This window comes from Trichoplax adhaerens, genomic scaffold (assembly GCF_000150275.1).
Source record: "Trichoplax adhaerens TRIADscaffold_30 genomic scaffold, whole genome shotgun sequence".
NCBI lineage: Eukaryota > Metazoa > Placozoa > Uniplacotomia > Trichoplacea > Trichoplacidae > Trichoplax > Trichoplax adhaerens.
This window is the reverse complement of record NW_002060970.1, coordinates 77,674-97,276: the sequence shown is the minus strand read 5'-3', so window position 1 is coordinate 97,276 and position 19,603 is coordinate 77,674. Positions and strand designations below refer to the sequence as shown.

General features: G+C 29.8%; 2 protein-coding genes across 2 annotated transcripts; both read right to left on the bottom strand.

Moving 5' to 3' along the window:
* Positions 1-5,152: 5,152 nt before the first annotated feature.
* TRIADDRAFT_61850 (uncharacterized protein) lies at positions 5,153-17,516 on the bottom strand (the record flags this gene model as incomplete). The annotated part of the gene is made up of 21 exons (XM_002117784.1): positions 5,153-5,245; positions 5,388-5,447; positions 6,267-6,308; positions 7,048-7,174; positions 7,260-7,363; positions 7,959-8,006; positions 8,508-8,607; positions 8,838-8,947; positions 9,092-9,197; positions 9,336-9,385; positions 9,727-9,847; positions 9,978-10,047; positions 10,564-10,642; positions 11,414-11,602; positions 11,675-11,763; positions 12,543-12,896; positions 13,161-13,232; positions 13,480-13,545; positions 14,081-14,170; positions 15,170-15,280; positions 17,489-17,516. The coding sequence occupies 21 exons, from the start codon at positions 17,514-17,516 to the stop codon at positions 5,153-5,155; spliced, it is 2,109 nt and encodes a 702-aa protein (XP_002117820.1).
* Positions 17,517-17,819: 303 nt separating this feature from the next.
* On the bottom strand, positions 17,820-18,947 carry TRIADDRAFT_61849 (uncharacterized protein; the record flags this gene model as incomplete). Its single annotated transcript, XM_002117783.1, has 2 exons — positions 17,820-18,298; positions 18,929-18,947. 2 exons carry the CDS (start codon positions 18,945-18,947, stop codon positions 17,820-17,822), a joined length of 498 nt encoding a protein of 165 aa, XP_002117819.1.
* Positions 18,948-19,603: the final 656 nt, after the last annotated feature.

Below are 19,603 nucleotides of genomic sequence, written 5' to 3'. Positions count from 1 at the left end.
CATTCTTATCATGTTATAGGGCTAATGTGATAGTAATACATCAGGTGGTATTCATTAGTAGTAATTACCCAGTTATGGTAAAATTTATTTATGTGTAATATTATACCACCATGAAGTGCCAGCACACTAAAATTTGAGATATAAATTAGACTAGATCAAAATAGGTATTATTATAGATTTATTCTATTATTACCGTAAAGAAATAGATAGAAGAAAAAGTATTTTAGCCATTTAAGAAGTAATTGCTGTAAGCATTCAGAGCAGATGCACATCACAAACGTAACTTACGAACTACTAGCCTAAACTAATAGATTACTTATTTCTATCTCCACTACACCTGGAGGTCTACTGTGTGGTAACAGTAATAGTTCTATACTACTTATGCTCATACAGGCATAAGAGTGTTCTAAGAGTTTAGTATAGTTTTATTAATAGAATAGCCGAAACACTATCTAATCACGAACTAAGAAGCTGAGTATTCGTTCCTCCTTTTATACCCTACCACCAAACTTGTGGTGCACACATAGTAATTAAGCAACATAACGTTTACATGGTTCTGTTGGAAAACTAGACTATGTTGAGCTCCGAATAAATAAGATAGTAGATTAGCGGTGCTAGAGGCACTCTATCAGGTGTTATAGGCCTAGTGGATAGCGCTAAGGAGGTTAGTGGTATAGTGCGGTCAATTGGGACTGTATGCCGCCTTGATAAGTGACACCGGTACGTCTGAGTAAATGACGTATGATTGGCCCAAAGTGAGGGATGACAATAATACCTATCTTGGGGTCTTGCACTCGCAAGGCCCATATTAAATATAATTTAGAATAAGAAGTAGTATACGAAGCTAAAATAAGATATTGCTTGAATTGACTGAAATAGGGATTGGGTAAACATGCTACTACTGTAAAATTTAACAATAATATTTTAAATCATAAACTATTTTTGACCACTACAGAGAGGGTAAATCTCCTTGAGTGACTAGATACTGTAGGGTTGGAAGTAATTCAGTATTACACGTTCGGGTAGGGAAACAACCCTCAATAAACTGTACAGTTTACTGTAGATACAACTAGGAAACAACTTTAATTGGCAATGACTAATAAATAGCCAAATAAACGAAGGAGGCTCAGCACACTACTCACACGTTACTCGTTCTTCGCGGCGAGTTATATTATACATTACAATAACGCATAGGACATGCAATTTAAAGATTTAAACCGTACTGAGAATATCCTCTGGCCCAAGTAATGATGATATTATGGATTTATCCGTTGATTGCAAATTCAGAAGATAATTAAAAATTGATCATATTGTTGTGTATTACTATCTTACTATCTAGAGTTAACACTAACAACCAGGGATAAAATTCTATCACGAAAATTCCAAAGTTATAGAAAATTAAAACTTTACTAGCTACTCACAGCTCTACTATAGCCGAATACAATTATTGAAAGACTTCTAGAAAGAAAAATCAGATAACCTAATGTCTCCTGCTTTTATACTCTCTGTATCCTTAGCAGCTACAATCAACATAGCAATATTCTACCATATTTTTACACATATTCACCTTTTCATTAGCCACAATATTTTATAGTAAGCCATCGTTAATCCAATATGAAATGATTACATTATTTTTGTAGACATTATTCCTACCGCTCAAAGTACAATGAACTAAGAAATCCTAATATATGATTTAAAATTCCATTTCTAACTGTAACCTTATTAGTAGCTCAAAATTTTACTGTATGTGGTAATCTGTACTTTAGCATAGAGTCTATCCCTACAGTTTATAATTGTGGGCTACTAAATATATCATAAGATAAAAATATAGAAAAGACTACTGTACGTTATACTAAACATGGCTATAAGTCTATAATAACAACACTGAGTTGCTTTACACAACTGTATTCAAGGTTCGTACTATTCTCAATTAGCATAAGTCAAGAAAATGAACATATAGTTGAAGCTTTTGTAAAAATTACTTCTAACTCCTATTCTCTCTTTATCGCATTGAAAACTGTGATTTATATACGTGCGCCGTTTAAACTTATAACGCAATGTTATTGCAAGTTTGTGTAACAGTGGATTCCTTAGTGTACGTAACACAATCCACATTAACATACTGAATTATCAAGTGTAGAATATTATTTGTGTAGAATAATATACATAATCAATCACGATTATTATTATGCAACATGTGATAATATCATGTTTGTAATTTACCAAATTCAGGTGATATCGAATTTAAGTAAACACACATTAGCAATTTAAATATATTAATGCTATATATAGTAATACATCGTATTCAGCGTACAGTCTTATAAGTGTATCGTAGCATCGTAGGTAACTATAGCTAAAAGATGATTAGGGAAGTTCAATAGTATTCGATTACTAGTGTGTTATTATTCTCTACATTTGCAAAATGGATCAGACCAACATTTTTAAAATTTTAAACATGATTGTCTAAAGTATTTCCCAAAATTCTATTAAACTTTTTGATTGGTTTTTGATTGATTGGCTAAAGTATTACCGGCTTCAAACATATTTGTCCAGATAAAGCTTCACTATAATTCATTTTAAATCAAAGTAAATAGTGATTTAAGATAAAGCTTTTCGCCGCTGACATCGACAAATGAGATAAATTATGTCTATGCACTAAGTTATTAGCACTTAAGTAATAATCAAGATAGAAAGTATCTCAAGTTTCACCTCATATTTTCAAGGCTTTATACAATTGGAATATTCTTTATCGAAGAAGATCAAATACTGGATACTAGATTGCAACCGATGATTGTATCGAAGATCATGTAAAGCTTACCGAATTTTTTCAGCGAAAAGATGGGTTAGGCGAGTATAAGAAATGTAATTGTATACTCGTATTCAAGATACAACTAGCTATGAATTGAAAAATATTATCATGCTTGGCAAGTCAATAAAGTTGTGCATATAGATACATAAACATGTCTATGCTTACAAGAATGCTGGTATATAATCCATAACTAATCGGAAATTTAGGAAGTTTTTCCACCCTGGTAAACATTTAGTACATATCACCGTATTTTAAATTGCATAATAAGCTCCATGATATTCAAATAAGGTGCAAGCATGCCTCCTTAAAGATAGATGTATAAATGATTATTTAATTGCACATGATGAATTTAGTCAGGTCAAAATTAATTATTTGCAATTATTATTTTCATTAAGTTGGATATTTTATGTAGACTAGTAACGGAATAATGATTATGCATGTCTACTACATTAATACGTTATCATGAAGCTTAAAATAACTATTTCTTGTCGATATCTACGATATCCTATAGGAAAAGTAATTTTTACATCGATTACAATACTCTCGTTGTTACATACGAGTATATGTACCATTTTATAAGTTACATCAAGAAACGTAATGCATGACAACCCGATATTATTTGGTAAAGTACCATTTTACGAAGTAACTTCTAATCGTATACGCTAGGACTTGATCCAACAGGGTCTAAGACAATTTATCTCTGTGCAATGTGTAGTATAGGACGAAAACAATGTCAATACGGATTTGATATTACGGACATGAATTGAATACTTTGTAGTGTTCAATCCTATACACCGTAAATTTAAACTAATGCTGTAATGTACCTGTTTTAATACAACAAGGGTGGACTAAATATTTACAGCATTCAATCCTATACAGCGTAAAATTAATACAATGCGGTAAAGTGTGTGCGTTAAATTATCCGGTTATAGTCTAAATAGCCTTTGCATAATGAAGCAATGATTCTTCTAGCTTTGCACCATTACAGCTTAGACAATTATGTCTACAAGAAAATTGTTTGACATCAAATACATTAATTATCAAAATATTTCTTGCAAATGAGATACGATAGATTTCTATATATTTCAATTATTATACGATAGCACTTTCAGCTTTCAAGTCTCGCATTAGCGTTTATCTATTATGACTATCAAATAGAGTGTGCTACAATTGTTGCAAAAAATTGCATCTATTTTTTACTAAGCTATTTCCTGTCCATACTTTTTAAATTATAACAATCTCCATCAGCTTATCATTTGTCATTAAAAATGTAATTAGCATGGAGTCGCATATACACCATAATACATATACAATAATTTAGCTGAAAGTTTCTGCAAGGTTAATTGTACTTGATCCTATAGGATGTTATAAACTGCAGTTTATAAAACAGTTACCGTATGAAATAAATCAGTGCCATAAAATACCAAACATATTGAATCCTTGCAGATAATAATATTAAAGGTAATAGCCAACTTACTTAGTTTTATTCATTTAAAGTATTGTAAACTGTTACTTAACTACACTTGCCTAATCTAAACTAATTAGATTACCCTAGACAAGTAACAATAACTGAGAAATGCACTTTCTGAATCTTCTAACTATATCTTTATTCGGTTTACGATGTGTAATATATTTCGATCAATAAGATTTCGTGAATGCATTAAATGACTGCTAGTCTAATCCAATGAATTTTTAATATTACTATAGATTAACTTTATGTTTGCTCTAGCTTATAATTAACAGGATTTATATTAAATTTACCATTGACAATTCATATACTATATTTAGTATAATTTAACCTGTATCAGGAACAGGTTTGTATCGGCTATATTAAGTCATAAAATAATTCATGCACATATCCAAATCAATAACTATCTTATCGTGATACGTATACATGTCTAAATTAAGTAAGATATCATTCATTACGGTAGATTCACTACCGTGACAATAAACAAAATCTAGCTTCTCTCTTTGTTTCACGAAAGCTCTTTAGTTAGGGTGATTAATATAATTTTCTTTGTGGTTGGTCAGAGATCTGGACTGTTCATAAATATTTTATATACATAGTCGGAGAGAGGGATATAAGCAAATAAGCTAATAAGTATCAAACAAAGTTAACATGTCTATATGATTTTCGCAATATTATTGATGGAACCTTTTACTAAGAATATTTTTCAGCTAGTGCAATACAAGCTTACCGATGTTATCCGTACCACTTTTAAATCATCTACGTAATAATGACGTACATTTTGTTATTTTCTATCTCGGTTAAATTAATTAAGCAGAAATTTTATCATAATACTTGCTAGGATATAAATGAGATTAAACATCGATTATCATTTGCTAGTAGAAATGCAATAGCTTGAACAATGACTTGCCTTTCTTTACTGAATTATCAGTTTTTAGGTTTGCGTTGTCCTCAATAAATAAGGAAGCCTACGTATTTAAGAAAAAGAGCTTGGTAATCACAATAATAACATTAAAAAAATTTATTATATAATTATTTCGCTTTATACGTTATATCGCTACTTTTAATTGATGTACAATAATGAATCAACCTTATCCTTATACTATTTACCTTATTCGAAGATTGTACGGCACTTCGCCTTGATATTAAAAGCGTATATTTCTGACGAACCTGTTAGACAATATATTTCAGTTTCCTACTTTTTAATTGATCATACTCTCTGGTTGTGTAGTACAGTCGTCAAAAAACAAAATTCATTCTTCTAATATCCGACAATTTGTTCTGATATATTGCGTTGTCACAAAGCAGCTTTGCAGCAAGATAACGTAATATACGATCAATAAGTCAATTCCTTGAACCACGTATCAAGGAACGATATCTACATTATCACAAACACTTTTGCTCTACTAGCAGACTACACAAAGACTTAAACGCCTCGTATTTTACGTTAAACACTAAGTTGGAGAATTCCCTTTATTTCACGATATACTGCATTTATATACTACTTCTCAATAGTTCATGAGTCATAGTTAATACAATTAACCTCGGAATCATTTACTGAATTAGATATTAATTTTAGCTACTGCTCCCTTAATGCAGACAACAGTATTTACAAACATAGACATGTAATGACTAATACAGAATAGTCAGATTACGATATGTCCTATCACGGAACATTTCCATGATAATTTACAATCTAGCATAAGTAAATTACAATCACAATGATTCGAACTGTAAGTAGATGATTTGCATTCCCTATTATAACTATTAATTTCAGTATGTGTATAAGTGTCACTGTCATAAAAAGTCAGTACTATATTAAAACACAGTATATCCAAATTAGAAGTTAACTAAATAAGGATAGTCTAATAGAATTATCCTAACATAGATATTTCTACTGTAATACAGTATATAACACTGTAACATGCGTCTTCATACTTCAAAAGCCAGTTGTAATAGCTTATTATTGTTAAAAATTTTTAATCTTACCTCACTACTTAAAACGCAATGGAACACGAAGATAGTAATACCCTGCAAACAGCAAATAAAGAATTATACAGATATTGAAAATGATCAGAAAGAATTTTTATAAGGTAAAATATTTGTAATACGCTGATATAGAAAATACATCGAAGACCATGAATCAAAGGTTTGATCATGCAAAATAATTAGTACGAACAGTGAGCACTATTGAAAAATCCCTACTTATTCTACTTTATAGATTATACCAGTATGATAGAGAAGAGACCCGAAAGATCTAGTTGTCACAAACCAACTTCGTGACAAGTATAACGTAAAACAAATCTCTAAATTACTATAGTCTCCGGGATTCAGTATCCCTACTTACAAGAATTTAGACGCCTTTGATTCTACGTTAAAACAACTATACAATTGAGAACTGCTTTATTCAACTATCTGACGGGTTTATATACCCTTCTACAGCAGCTAACATTCACAAGTCATCTTATAATAACACTTGGGTGAGAACATCTACTAACTAGTTTTTCACAGTCGGACTACAATATGTCCATTCACAGAATCATTTCAGCACATATTACAGCACAGCAATAAATTTACTGTAACACATTTATAATTAGAGTAATTCCTATTGTAAGTAACTAGTTGTAATATAATATCACTATACTATATTAACCAAATTTAGATAGCTATTTCTTCACGGTAGTTCGTACCGTGACACTAGTATGTATTTCTTGCATATATATTGGCAATTATACGACTTTATTCAAAAGTAACATCCATAAATTATTACCTGGCAAGAATTTAATATGACGGAGAGATAGGTAAATACAATGGTTTGCTTTGTAATCGGAATTAAAGCCAGCAGCCATGTTAGACCTAGAATAGGCGTTAGTATTGCGCTAGCCTTGACCATTGATCTATGGATGAAACGTTCAATAAGTTTAATTTTTATCTATTGAATAAATCATTTAAATTTTTTAATATGTCTCCTTTTCAACTTACTTAGTACCCTGCAATCTTCCTTTACGGCTATCATTTTTATAAGCATCAGCTATAGTAGATGAAACAGTAACCTTGACTACACAAATCATTACGACAGTATTAACCTATATAATATAAGACAATACAAATTTGAATTAAAAGATCCTTCTTTTAAATATCTTTTCTAAATCAAATTTGATACCTTATGAATTTATAAATAGATACATATGCTGTATAAATTTCAGAAATATACTATTATAGTACGCTGCCTATTAAATACACACAACAATAATTGAAATAACAGGTCCTACGATTGCCCATTTAAACCCATCTTGTAAGTTTAACCAGCATTTATTTAAATTAGAAATCCTATTATAAAACCAATATAAAATATGGCCAATTTATTATAGAGAAATTAGAATTTAAAATATCTTATTGCGACCTTAAAGCTCATAGATCATTATTGATTGTAAATTTATCATTTTTTGCTAGCTAATAGAATTCTTATAATAGATATAGCAATGAAATTTTTGATAATTGGCTTATGATATTAGCATTTCGCCACTACTGACCCCGTATCGTTTACGTAACCTTCAAATTTGGCCGTTAATGTTACTGCAACCGTAATAATCGGCAAGCCTGCAATGAAAACTTGTCTAAATACGGTGCATTTACTATACCGTCTTTGAGTCTAAGATTGATTACGCTTGTAAAACGTACCCCAACCGACGAAGTAATAAATTGAAATTCGATTCTTTTTGGTAAAGACTGTGATGATGAGAAAATACAAATGGATAGCTTCGATTAACATCCAGGAGAACGTTGCTACGCAAAAGAAATGTGTCAAGATTGCCATTGTGGTACACAGATTCTATAACGCGCAATCAAACAAAAAAATAGGTTTAGGACACACTGCTTAGGTCTATGCAAATATAAATTAAAAAATAAAAATAATTACAGCAAAGTCTATAAGTATAAGATTAAATTAAAGCTTTAAACATGGTTGATAGTAATGAAATTTTAAGTATAAGTGATTTGCTCTATTTATTAACGAGAAAATGATAATTTCTGCATTTTTTAAAGGCAATAAAATTGTTTTTAAAAATAGTAAAGTAAAAAGTACAAGTACGTATAGAATGTATAATATATATATACAGTACGCGAAGTATAACTAGTATATGCTTACTAGTAATAATTATGATCATAGCGTGTTACCAACTTAATATTTAGAAGAATATTCTATAGAAAATATGTCTTAAACCAGTCTACCTTATTTTCTACTGATTGAGATCCAGCTATAATAGAACACTGCAATAAGAATAAAGCGACTAGCAAGTTTCGATGAATTATGAATCGATCAGATTTAAGCCTAATAAACCGAAAATAAGAGGAATGATTTATTATTGGGAATATTTTATTTTATTTCATTACTACGTTTATTAAATTGAATCTCTACGGAAAATTACTTATTTAAAAGGTAACCAATACAGGCTAAAAGTAAGTATAGTTACGAAGTATCTTCACGCTATTGTATTATTTTTTATTTAAGCATAGGGTACGTATATTTTACAATTTCATTACTGAAAATTGGCGTAGTACCTTAAAATTCCGTAAACTATAAGAGTCATAGCAATGCAAATTATGGAAAATCCGATACCAATATATTCAATAATTATAATTGGAGCCAGTAGCGATTGAACATCATTGAGCTATCAGATATAAAATGACCAATTAATACATTGCTACAGATACTATACAGTTATTGGACCGCATATTAAATATCTGACCGTCAAAATGCAATTATAAATTGGAATCTATTAATTCCTTTATAGAATCCGTTTACATCTACTAACATTACTGAATTGAAACATGATGGCAAAATGTGTTAAATGATTGCAGTTACACATGGCATATTTCGAAATCTCAGGATTTAAAGTGCATCCAGAATGAGACCATTTCCTGTTTGGCATATGCATATAATCATGTAAGGTAAAATTACGTTACAATGATTCTTAAATCGCTGGAAGGTCAGTTTAATTATTTTATGCTGTATATTAATGATTTTTTATACTTAAATCAGCAATTAAATTAACATACCTTGTTGTAAGATTTAAATAAACGCACTTAAGTACCTGCGATTTTGTGCCCTAAAAGAGTTAAAACTCACTTGTGAAATATGTTTTGATTTACTATACTAGTAGCTAGCACATCAAAACATAAACTTTGCCATTAGTCGGCTTAAAACTGATTGCTAACGTTCTTTGCTTGATTTAAAATAATCAGAAAGTCACTAATGGAACTGAATTTAGTACTATAAATGCGCTCTCTTAACTTCAATTATATTTATTTTGATATCTTTACATTACAACAATTAAGAGATTTTAGAAATAGTTAAAAAGATATGATATTTAAAAACTGATGTACTAATAAGAGCATTTCCTAATAAAATTGAATTGACCAAACTTGAAATCACATTTTAACCCCTTACATTGATATACTGATGCGGAATATTCTCCGATTTGATAATACTATAATGGAAGTTTAATTCTGATTCCCCTGGTGGATACGGATCTATCTTACACGTTATTATATCGGAAATAATATCATCGCTAAAGTAAAAAGAAATTAGTTACCATTGCTGCTATTATGTCTTAATTATAATTTGATAGTCTCCACAAAATTTAATCATGTATCGATTGCCAAAAAAATCTAGATATGCAAATATCAAAATTGACTTACCTTGCAGCTCCTTGTGTAATTTCATTCCGCAAAAAGGGGTAAATTCCGGTTAAAATATTAATGGTCTGACCTACACAAAGTAGTATAGTATAAGTATTGATTGTCTAATACTCAAGTGCAAATTCATCTATAAGTTGATTTGTTCTTAATCTAGGTTTCAAATCAAATTTTTGATAATTAGCATGAGAAAGAATCTTAATTCAATACAAACTTTGATTATAGAAAACATTGAATAAATGCATCGTAATCCCATTTTGGTTTGAAGATGTAAGGTTGAATACTGCAGTAAAATTATGATAAATATTGGCAGGAAGTTGCTGCTTTTGGATTTTGATAATTGTATCTCCTAATCATTATAACCATATTAATAAATAGATATTTACTAACGGGTTAATTAAATAAATAAAATCTCTTGATTTTGGCTGTTTTCATAATTAGTTATTAATAATATTCTGTAATCCAAAAGTTTCGAATTTTGAATCTTGACCACTTTAAAATTTTTGGACATTGTAATCAAGTTTAACTATATTTGCTACTAGATATTACTCATAATTTCTAAAATTACTTGGAATCATAATAATTTTACCTGTTTCGCCGTCTGTTATGTTTAATGATTGACCCAGAAACAAATTATCGGCCACACGTAAGAAAAATCTGTCCAATATCTTCGTATAATTTATAGATAATTCTATTTTCTGCTTACCAAATCGAGGAATAGACGAAATCATTTGAGAGTAACTATATTAAGGTGTAATCTAAATTTCTTAATCTATATACGTTTAGAACTAATTGATAGCATTAAAAAGTTCATGCTACGGCAGTTTAGAACATGAAATGATGCACGGAGATGTAAAGAAATTCTTATATAATAAAATTAAATTATTGAGGATGCATCTACAGGAAAATTATATTATTCCTAAACTTTGAAAACTATCAATCCTTGTCAATAGGATAATCAGATTTATAATTAACTACAACCGGTACAAATATGATCATGGTATCAGTTGAAATCATAATCTGAAAACTGTAGAAATCTAACAAAAATCTGTAATGAAGTTCCTTTTACTACGAAATTTTCACGACTGGTACTTAAGAATAATATGAAAAATAGGTTGTTTTACAATTCACATATACTGCATCATTGAGATAGTTATTTAAATTATTGACCTTAACAAATTAAATTAAAATGCAAAATTTAGAATATTACACAATATTTACACGGTAAAAATTCACTATTACGAAAACTAAGCTATTAGCAGACCTTATCAGATTGAGCTGAAATTGTGCGGCTGACAGATTCCACCGTTTTGATCATAGACTTATTTTAGTATTCATTCAGATTGAAATTAAAAAAATGTACGTAATTTAGAATTAATTCTAATTTTATTAAAGATGCAATAAACTAAATTTCACTCATATTCTAATACTTATTTTACCTGTGATAATGCTATAATTAATTCAGTATTTGATGCATTTGTGATAAGCTTGGATATAAGTTGATTTAAACCTTGACCGTAAATCTTTGCTGTTTGAACTGTTAGAATTGGATGGATCGCTAGTTCTTCATTAATTTTTGCTAATGCCCTGAGTGTATCATTTGCTGTTACAATAGGAACTTTAGAATACTAAAATAATAACAAATGCAAATATAGTAAAAGATTTCATCGTGTTTGTATTAGAGATAACTATTATAGCACCTCCTCGAAAGGATTAAAAGTAATGTCTTGGTCTGTAGGTGTAGGATGGAAGGGGATCTGATGCGTAGTTACATCGATGTCAGTAGACGCTGTTGAATATTAGGCAAGTTTAATCAATTTAATTAAAAAAATTATTGATTACTTATTTATGAATAGTTACAAAACAGCTTTGCAATAAGATAACGTAATGCATGATCAATCAGTCGATTCCCTAAACCACGTATCAGGGAGCAACATCTACTCTTTCAGGAACAGTTTTCCTATAGCAGTAGACTACAAAAAGACTTAGACGCCTCGTATCTTACGTTAAACAATAATCATAAGAACTAACTTTAGTATACGATGTATCGCTTTTATATACTCTTTTACAATAGCAAAGGCATTCTAGCTAGTAATATTAATGTTGAAATCTGATAGTGAATCTAAAGCTAATTTTATCTACTGCTACCTAATGAAGACAACAGTATTTACGAACATAGACATCGAATGACTAATACAAAATTGTCAAATTACAATATGTCCAATCACGGAACATTTCTACGATAATATACAATCTACCATAATTAAATCTCAATCACGGTGACTTGAATTTTAAAAAGATTATTCTCGATTTCCTAATTAAACTATTAATTTCAGTAGGCTGTATATATCACCATAAAAACTAATGCTATACTTAAATATCACTTATCTAAATTAGAAACCGTTCATATAAGGGTAAATCAACAAAATTATCCTGTCATAGATGTTTCTACTATAATCTCGATATTACAGTGCATAACACTGTAACATGAATCGATAACAATGCTAACATCGTAACTACATTAAATGGTTCCACTAGTTTATTACTTTACGAAGTTCTATGGCTTACCGGCTAAGGATTTGAAGGAAACACTATTGAGTCTATCTGCATTTGTATTGATATTCTGATTACTATTCAAGATAGATTGTGACGAAAATGTAGGCCAGTGGCTTATGGACGGCTGATAACAGCTAGAATATAGCTGAGAGAACGAGGAAGCTGACTCAATATCGTCAACGGTAGTTAAATAGATATTTGGTTCAATTCTGGAAGAGAGGCTTTTCTTGTTGTAATCAAATGTGAATGTACTTCCAGAGCTATACAAATTGGTATTTACTTTTTCTTGTACATCTGAGGTTGCAGTGTATTTTGCGATGGTCGATTTGTTGTCAGTAGTGAAGAACTGATAAATATCTTGCATATCTTGACAAAAAATTATATAAACCAGATCAATTTATTTCTCATATTTAATCGTAAATTTGATCATAACATTAAAAAACTTTTCTAATTTAGAAAGATAAATGCTTAATTTCGTTGGTAGCAAATATTTACTTCTAAGAAAGTAATCGGCGAAAGAGCGATTATAAACTTTTAGACAAATATTTTACGACTTATAACTTCATAATTTCCGTTTATTAAAGAATTGCAGCCTAGTAAATGATATAGGTAATAGAAAAGTAAATATACCTGTTTTTGAAGTGCTGAAATCGATCAACAAGGCAGTAAAACTACCTTTTAAGTCCAATAAAGTTGTTGAATCTGTAAATATGAATAGTTTCAACTTAATTAAATTTTATTTATTTCAAATTAAAACAACAGTTAAGATCGTTCAGGGCAAGTATCATTTGATAAGTCATTACCTATCAATAACGTGCCAAATTTTATAGTAGTAACACCAGTAGATTTTTAAAAGTATCAGAGACAATTAAAAGTGTAATTAGATAAATCGAATTCTGAAAGCAGATTATGTATCTAAATTATTAGTTCTCTACTTGATATTTTGTACCTGTGAGCAAAGTATTCGATTCTTGAGCTAATTCTGTATGAGTAGAAATTGAAAATCCTAAGGACTCTGAAGGAAATATGCGATAAAAAATTAACTAGATATTGTTAGTCTTTATGATAAAGCTTCTAAAATTTTGTGTGTAAAGGTCTATGCGTGTTTATCTTTAATATACAACTGTAAATGGTATATTTAAAAGTATACTTCTACAACTATTTCATTCTAGAAAATTTTTGTGTTAAACATGATTATGCTGCCACTTTTACATCTTTTGAGTTGTTGTTTCGTCCTAAACAAATACTTCTACAATAGATTGCATTTTACCAAATAACATTGGCCGGTATTGTTATATGAGAAGATATTATTAATATTCAGTACAATCAAATAAAGTAGTTATAGAAAGTGACTCAAAAGATTCGATTGAGCAGATCTATCTTGAATTTATAGGATAAATAGTGCATGAAATTTGCTAAATTTTGGTCTAGAGGTTCATCGTACATCATAATATTCAGGGAAATTCGTTTACAAAACGTATCTTTGTATTTAGTACTAGCAACATAAATCCAAAATAAAAAGTTTCGTCAATTTTCACATACTCTCTCACCTGTAGCGAAAAGGTTTGCACTAGATGATTCAGAAGGCGATGTCTTGGAATATTTGGACAATATGGTTACTTGAGATTCTAAAGGTGGTGCTATAAAGAAATGAAGCAAATTAAAAAAAATAGCAAATCATATTCTTTATCCACTATTGAATCCGTCATTTTTTCACGAGTTATTAATATAATTTTCGCAGCCCCTCTACTTATGGTCACTGGTCGCACGGTCATCTAACTATCTGCCTAAATTAAAGGTCATATTTTATGCTATATTTAATGTGATTTTAATTAAAGTCAAATATTGGAACTAATGTATGCGATTTAAAGCTTCTTAATATCAAATTTTGTATCGATAATAAAGCTTTTTGATTATATATAATAGTTGTAAAGACCGTGAACAGTGGTTAAGAATAGCAATTTTGAAACTGATGCTTCAAATTCTTAATATGCAACGTATAAATAGTCTGCATAATCGCATTTGCTTATAACCTCCAGGAGAAGGGCTATAAGGCCATCAATCTTTCTCCATCTTATGTCGAAATAAGTAGTAGTTGTAATGTTAGTAATATATTATTAACTATCCTTCATTCAGAAGTTTCTTGCATGAGCTAATTTACTGCATGTATAAAGAGGTAGTTATATATATCATGAAGCCACTAAAGATGTAGGGCATTGCTAAAATTAGAAATGATCATTATAGATTATTTTTCTACAATCTTCCTTTCAGAAATTAAATCGGTAACTTACATGTCTTAATTGATGCTATTTATAATAGAAAAAAAGCATATAAATTCGAAAACTGATAAAAATTTTGCATGATTTTACCTAATGACAATATTACGCTATTTCATGAAGGTAGCTCAGTATCTTTAATGGCTAAGGATAGTGGTAATATATTGTCTTCAGAAAGTGTAAATGAAGATAGCTTATCAGCTTCAATGGTGGTGGATGGGGATAATCTGTTACTATTAATAGCTGTATCTGGTGATAATCTATTAGCTTTAGTAGCTGTAGATGCTGATAGCCATGTGGTTTTAAAGACTGTAGATAGTAATAATTTATAATCTTCCAAAGCTATAGATGATAATGATCTACCATCTTTAATGGTTGTGCCTGATGATAATCTATCATATCCAACAGGTGTAGATGATGATAATCTGTTATCTTCAGCAGCTATATCAGGTGACAGTTTATTATTTTTTATTGCTGTAGATGATGATAATTTGCCATATTTAATGCCTGTATTTGATGATAATCTACTATCTCCAATAGCTATAGGTGATGATAATCTATTATCTTGAATAGCCGTAAGTGATGACAAGCTCTCAATTTCAAAAGCTGTAGACTGTGAAATTCCCTTAGTGTCATTAAGTGCAAATGATGGGTTTTCGTTAGTATCGCAAATTTATCACTAATTACAAGTATATGTTTAGTTATGTTTGCAAGACTTATACTATCACAGTGTTACGGTTCACCATTACTGTTAATAAATAAATATTTATTCATATTTTTATCTAAAGTAGAGTTGTAATATGTTAAATCTTTTATGGATTTCCATTAGCGACTCTGACGATTTAAATCATTAAATAAGAGTATAATGTGTAATAGAGATTGTCACACTTGTAACTGTGAGTTGTTAGTTAACAAGTCTAGTTGATTTCTTAATTGGAGCAAGAGTAGTAAGCACTCAATATTAATTAGCATATATTTATTCTATACTAATTATCATAAATATATTTATACAAAATCGAGTATGTTGTAAATAGAATTATGTATTAATTTACACCGACGGAAATCGGCACAGGTATATAAGAGGGAGCCTTTAATCATAGAATGAGTTCTCATATTACATTTTCTAGTAGTATATTCTATCGTTCAAATAAAGATGATTTATGAAGTTGTCTGGATATACTCACTGCTGAATAAGGTCATATACTGAACTAGTCTAGTCAGTGACGCTTATTAGCAACGGTATATTACGGTAGAGCGGATACAGCAGGAGCAAAATTAGTTACTTATACATTTAGCAAAGTTGTGAAACACAGACTTATAGATTCACAACTGAATTATAGGTAGTTATTAGTATTTATTAATATGTATGTGTATGGTCTACATGGACTATACACGATATCATCATTGAAGGCTGAATCATTTGAGATACGACTAGTAAGAAATAATTATAGTCAGTAAGGTAATTATAATATAATAGATATTCAAGTCCCGAGGTACAGTAATCTATCAGTAAGATAGTAATCTTTATTATGATATAACAGGAGGGTTTGATTGGTATCATTTTATTATTAATCGCAAAATATTCGGCAGAAACTGTATATTTATCATCATGCAGACCCTTGTATATGGATTACAAACTACTAATGGTCACTATAACTTATACACCGTACCAAGCAGCTATCACTATTGAAATTGTAATCTAAACAATTTATAATTAACAACATTAACTGCCTTATGAAATACTCAAGACTAGAATTGATGACTAGAATTGATGACTAGAATTGGTGACTATAATTAGTGACTTGCGAATATAATTTTATCTACCTTAGCGTAATAATCGTACTGACTGTCTTTATTATACAAGCTGCTTAACATCATTGGACTGATGTTACGTAGTATCCATAAATTGTAAAAATTGTAGTATATTTATTTTAAAATGTCATTATACCCAGCCAAGCTATCATTTTTTAGTGTTGTTTTCATAGTTCTATGAATGTCCTTTTTCTAATTTATGAGTATTCATTCTGGCCTAATAATCGTACATGATGCTATTTTTTGCAAAGAGGTAATTTCATAATCAACTGTTAAGAAATAGCCACAGTAAATATCATACTTTAACACAGCATAAGAAATAAAGTAACATTAGCGTATGTATTGCATGGACAAACATTTTTCTTGCAACATAATATAATATTGGGATTGCTTACTACTATTTATAAGCTGATTTAAATCTTCTACCAAGATAAATTACTGTGCAGCTAACTTTAATATGAACATAGCTTTGAGATTTAATTATAAAGTTGAAAATTAAACGCTGTTATAGTTGATAACAGGTTTGGGTTCCAATAGCAGTAATAAATATTGGTTAATCATGCTATACTCATGTTAGAAGAATTTACAGTCTATATCTTATATCGCTGCTAGGAAAGGCATAAACTTAGAACTAACTAATGAATAAATAATTTCGATCATTACGCACGTTAATTTTGTATTCGTGAAATTAATGTTTACATGTAAGAGTAATCGCATCATTTAACATGTTTACTATATCGTCCTTCTGAGGATGAGATCATAGCTGAATGAAATGCCGCAATTCATTCAATACCATGATATTTAGAAAATTTGAATAGAAAATCACTATAATAAATAGTAAGCTGCAAGAAATTTATTCAAAATACATACCCAAGGAACTTTTTGTTGCGGATACCATTGCTGAAGAACTTGCAGCTAAGCAAAGAGAAAAATTATTCAATGCTCTGTCAATATATTTTACAAGAAGAAGTCTTATAAATTGGTATTACTAGACTTAATAAATTTATTACCGTTACTGCAATTGTATTAGAACTAAGCGGTGTGATTACTACGTAAAATTTGTCTTGTGTTTGACAAAGAATAAAGCTAAAGAAAATAACTTAGCACATTTTAAACAACTTTAACAAATAAATTATCGTGAAATGGCTGAATTTAGGAATGAAACGGATAAAAAACAGCTCGGCCTATATCTTGAATCGGTTTAGGAAGGCATTTGCTCTTCATTTGTATTTAAATGCAGATTGATTAACTTTGTTTCTAAACCTTTTTCGCAGATGAATTTATTTTTACTACCGCATCTTTCTTCCCGCCATTCAGGCGTCCGTCGAAAATATATGATAATACATTTATATGCATCTATCCTGGGTGGTCTATTATTTGCCAAATTTATATAATTGCTTTCCGCCAAGGTTTTATTCGAAGCTAGCCATCGGTGAGATTCTAGTTTATCATCACCAACAAGGTCTTTTAATCCAAGCCAATAAAACGTATGCTTATTGACAATAATGTTAGTCTTAATGAAGTTTTCCTTCTTAGCACTATCGATGTATAAGAGCCCTGCGGTAAAATTATTCCAGCAGGTTTTCTTAGCAATGTGAAATTTAGCGTTCTTGTCAACCAAGTGTAAACAAACATTTTCTGGGCCATAAAAGTACCAATCGCTTGGGCAAGGCTCAGATCCTGCATTAAATTTAAAGTAAGCTTATTTTGATATAGATATCCGCTTTAAATCTCACGCAAGAGGTGTATAATTTTCAGTAGCTATTATAGAGATTTAAAATAATGTCAATTGATTATTTTGTTTTATCATGCCAAATTTAATTAATATACAGTAAAACAAGCGATCTGTTCTTATAAAGCCAAGCTAATAATTTTATAATCCCTCGAATTTAGTTTACTTGAAATTATCATATGAAATCAAAGGTACATCAGATTGAGACCGATTACTTTATCAGTACAACTACTTTAGTTATACAACAGTCAATTAATAGCGCAAAGTGAAGATATAAGCCAGACTAAAAAGCAATCAAATTTTCTTCGATACTGGTTATATCTAAGTGTCTTAATTTTTCTAGCAGTGGTAGTTAATCTCTTTTTTTTAATTGTACTATGAAAGTTGTTGATGATTTAGTGCTCGGTACTGAATTTTGGGATTGAAAGTGGGGCTAGTAAAAAGCGCGTCTAATTATATATTTAAACAACCATAGCCCTGAAAGTACGTTAATGAAATTTTCCATTGCTGCTTCCTTCTTGTAATAGTTTCCGATTAGGACTACTCAACGAATTAATCAAAATTATAATATTGCTTACTAACTATGCTATAAGCCATCTTTGTCCGCTGAAAATTTCTAAAACTTTTATATGGTGGAGTGCATGATTATTAAACTGTTATCGAGATTTAATTTTGGAAAATTATGGAAAAAACATTTATAGATATCGTTATATTCGTGAATTTTACGATGCATATTTTGTATGTATAAGTATTCATTGCTAAATTTTGTAAGTTTTATCTAGTGAAGAAGATATTGATGCATTTATTAAGATCAGCATACTACTATGATAAGGTAATAAGCTTGCTAAAAACCTTTGGCATTATTACTTCAAAGTAAAAATTTCGGAAAGGAATTATTGGCTGTAGTGAAGCTGTCAAATAAGTATAAGTTATTGTTGTTAACATTTTGTGAAGAAGTAAACTAGATATAGCTAAAAAATAATGCCAAATCTTGAGCTGTTAACAGCAATAAGCACAGATAAGTAATGTTACTGATATCCTGAGTATACTGATTTCAGCTTTATACAATATAATAATAATCATAGAACTTTATTGTCGTGCTAAGTACTGTATGTTTTAAGTGATGATATTTGCAATAAGTTAGGTAAGGTATTCATGAAATTTTACTATTCTGTTTTGATTTTTCTTAGTACTTTTCTAAGATTTTCTATGGCATAAAGGTTTTTCATATCTGCCAAAACTTATGTGCAATA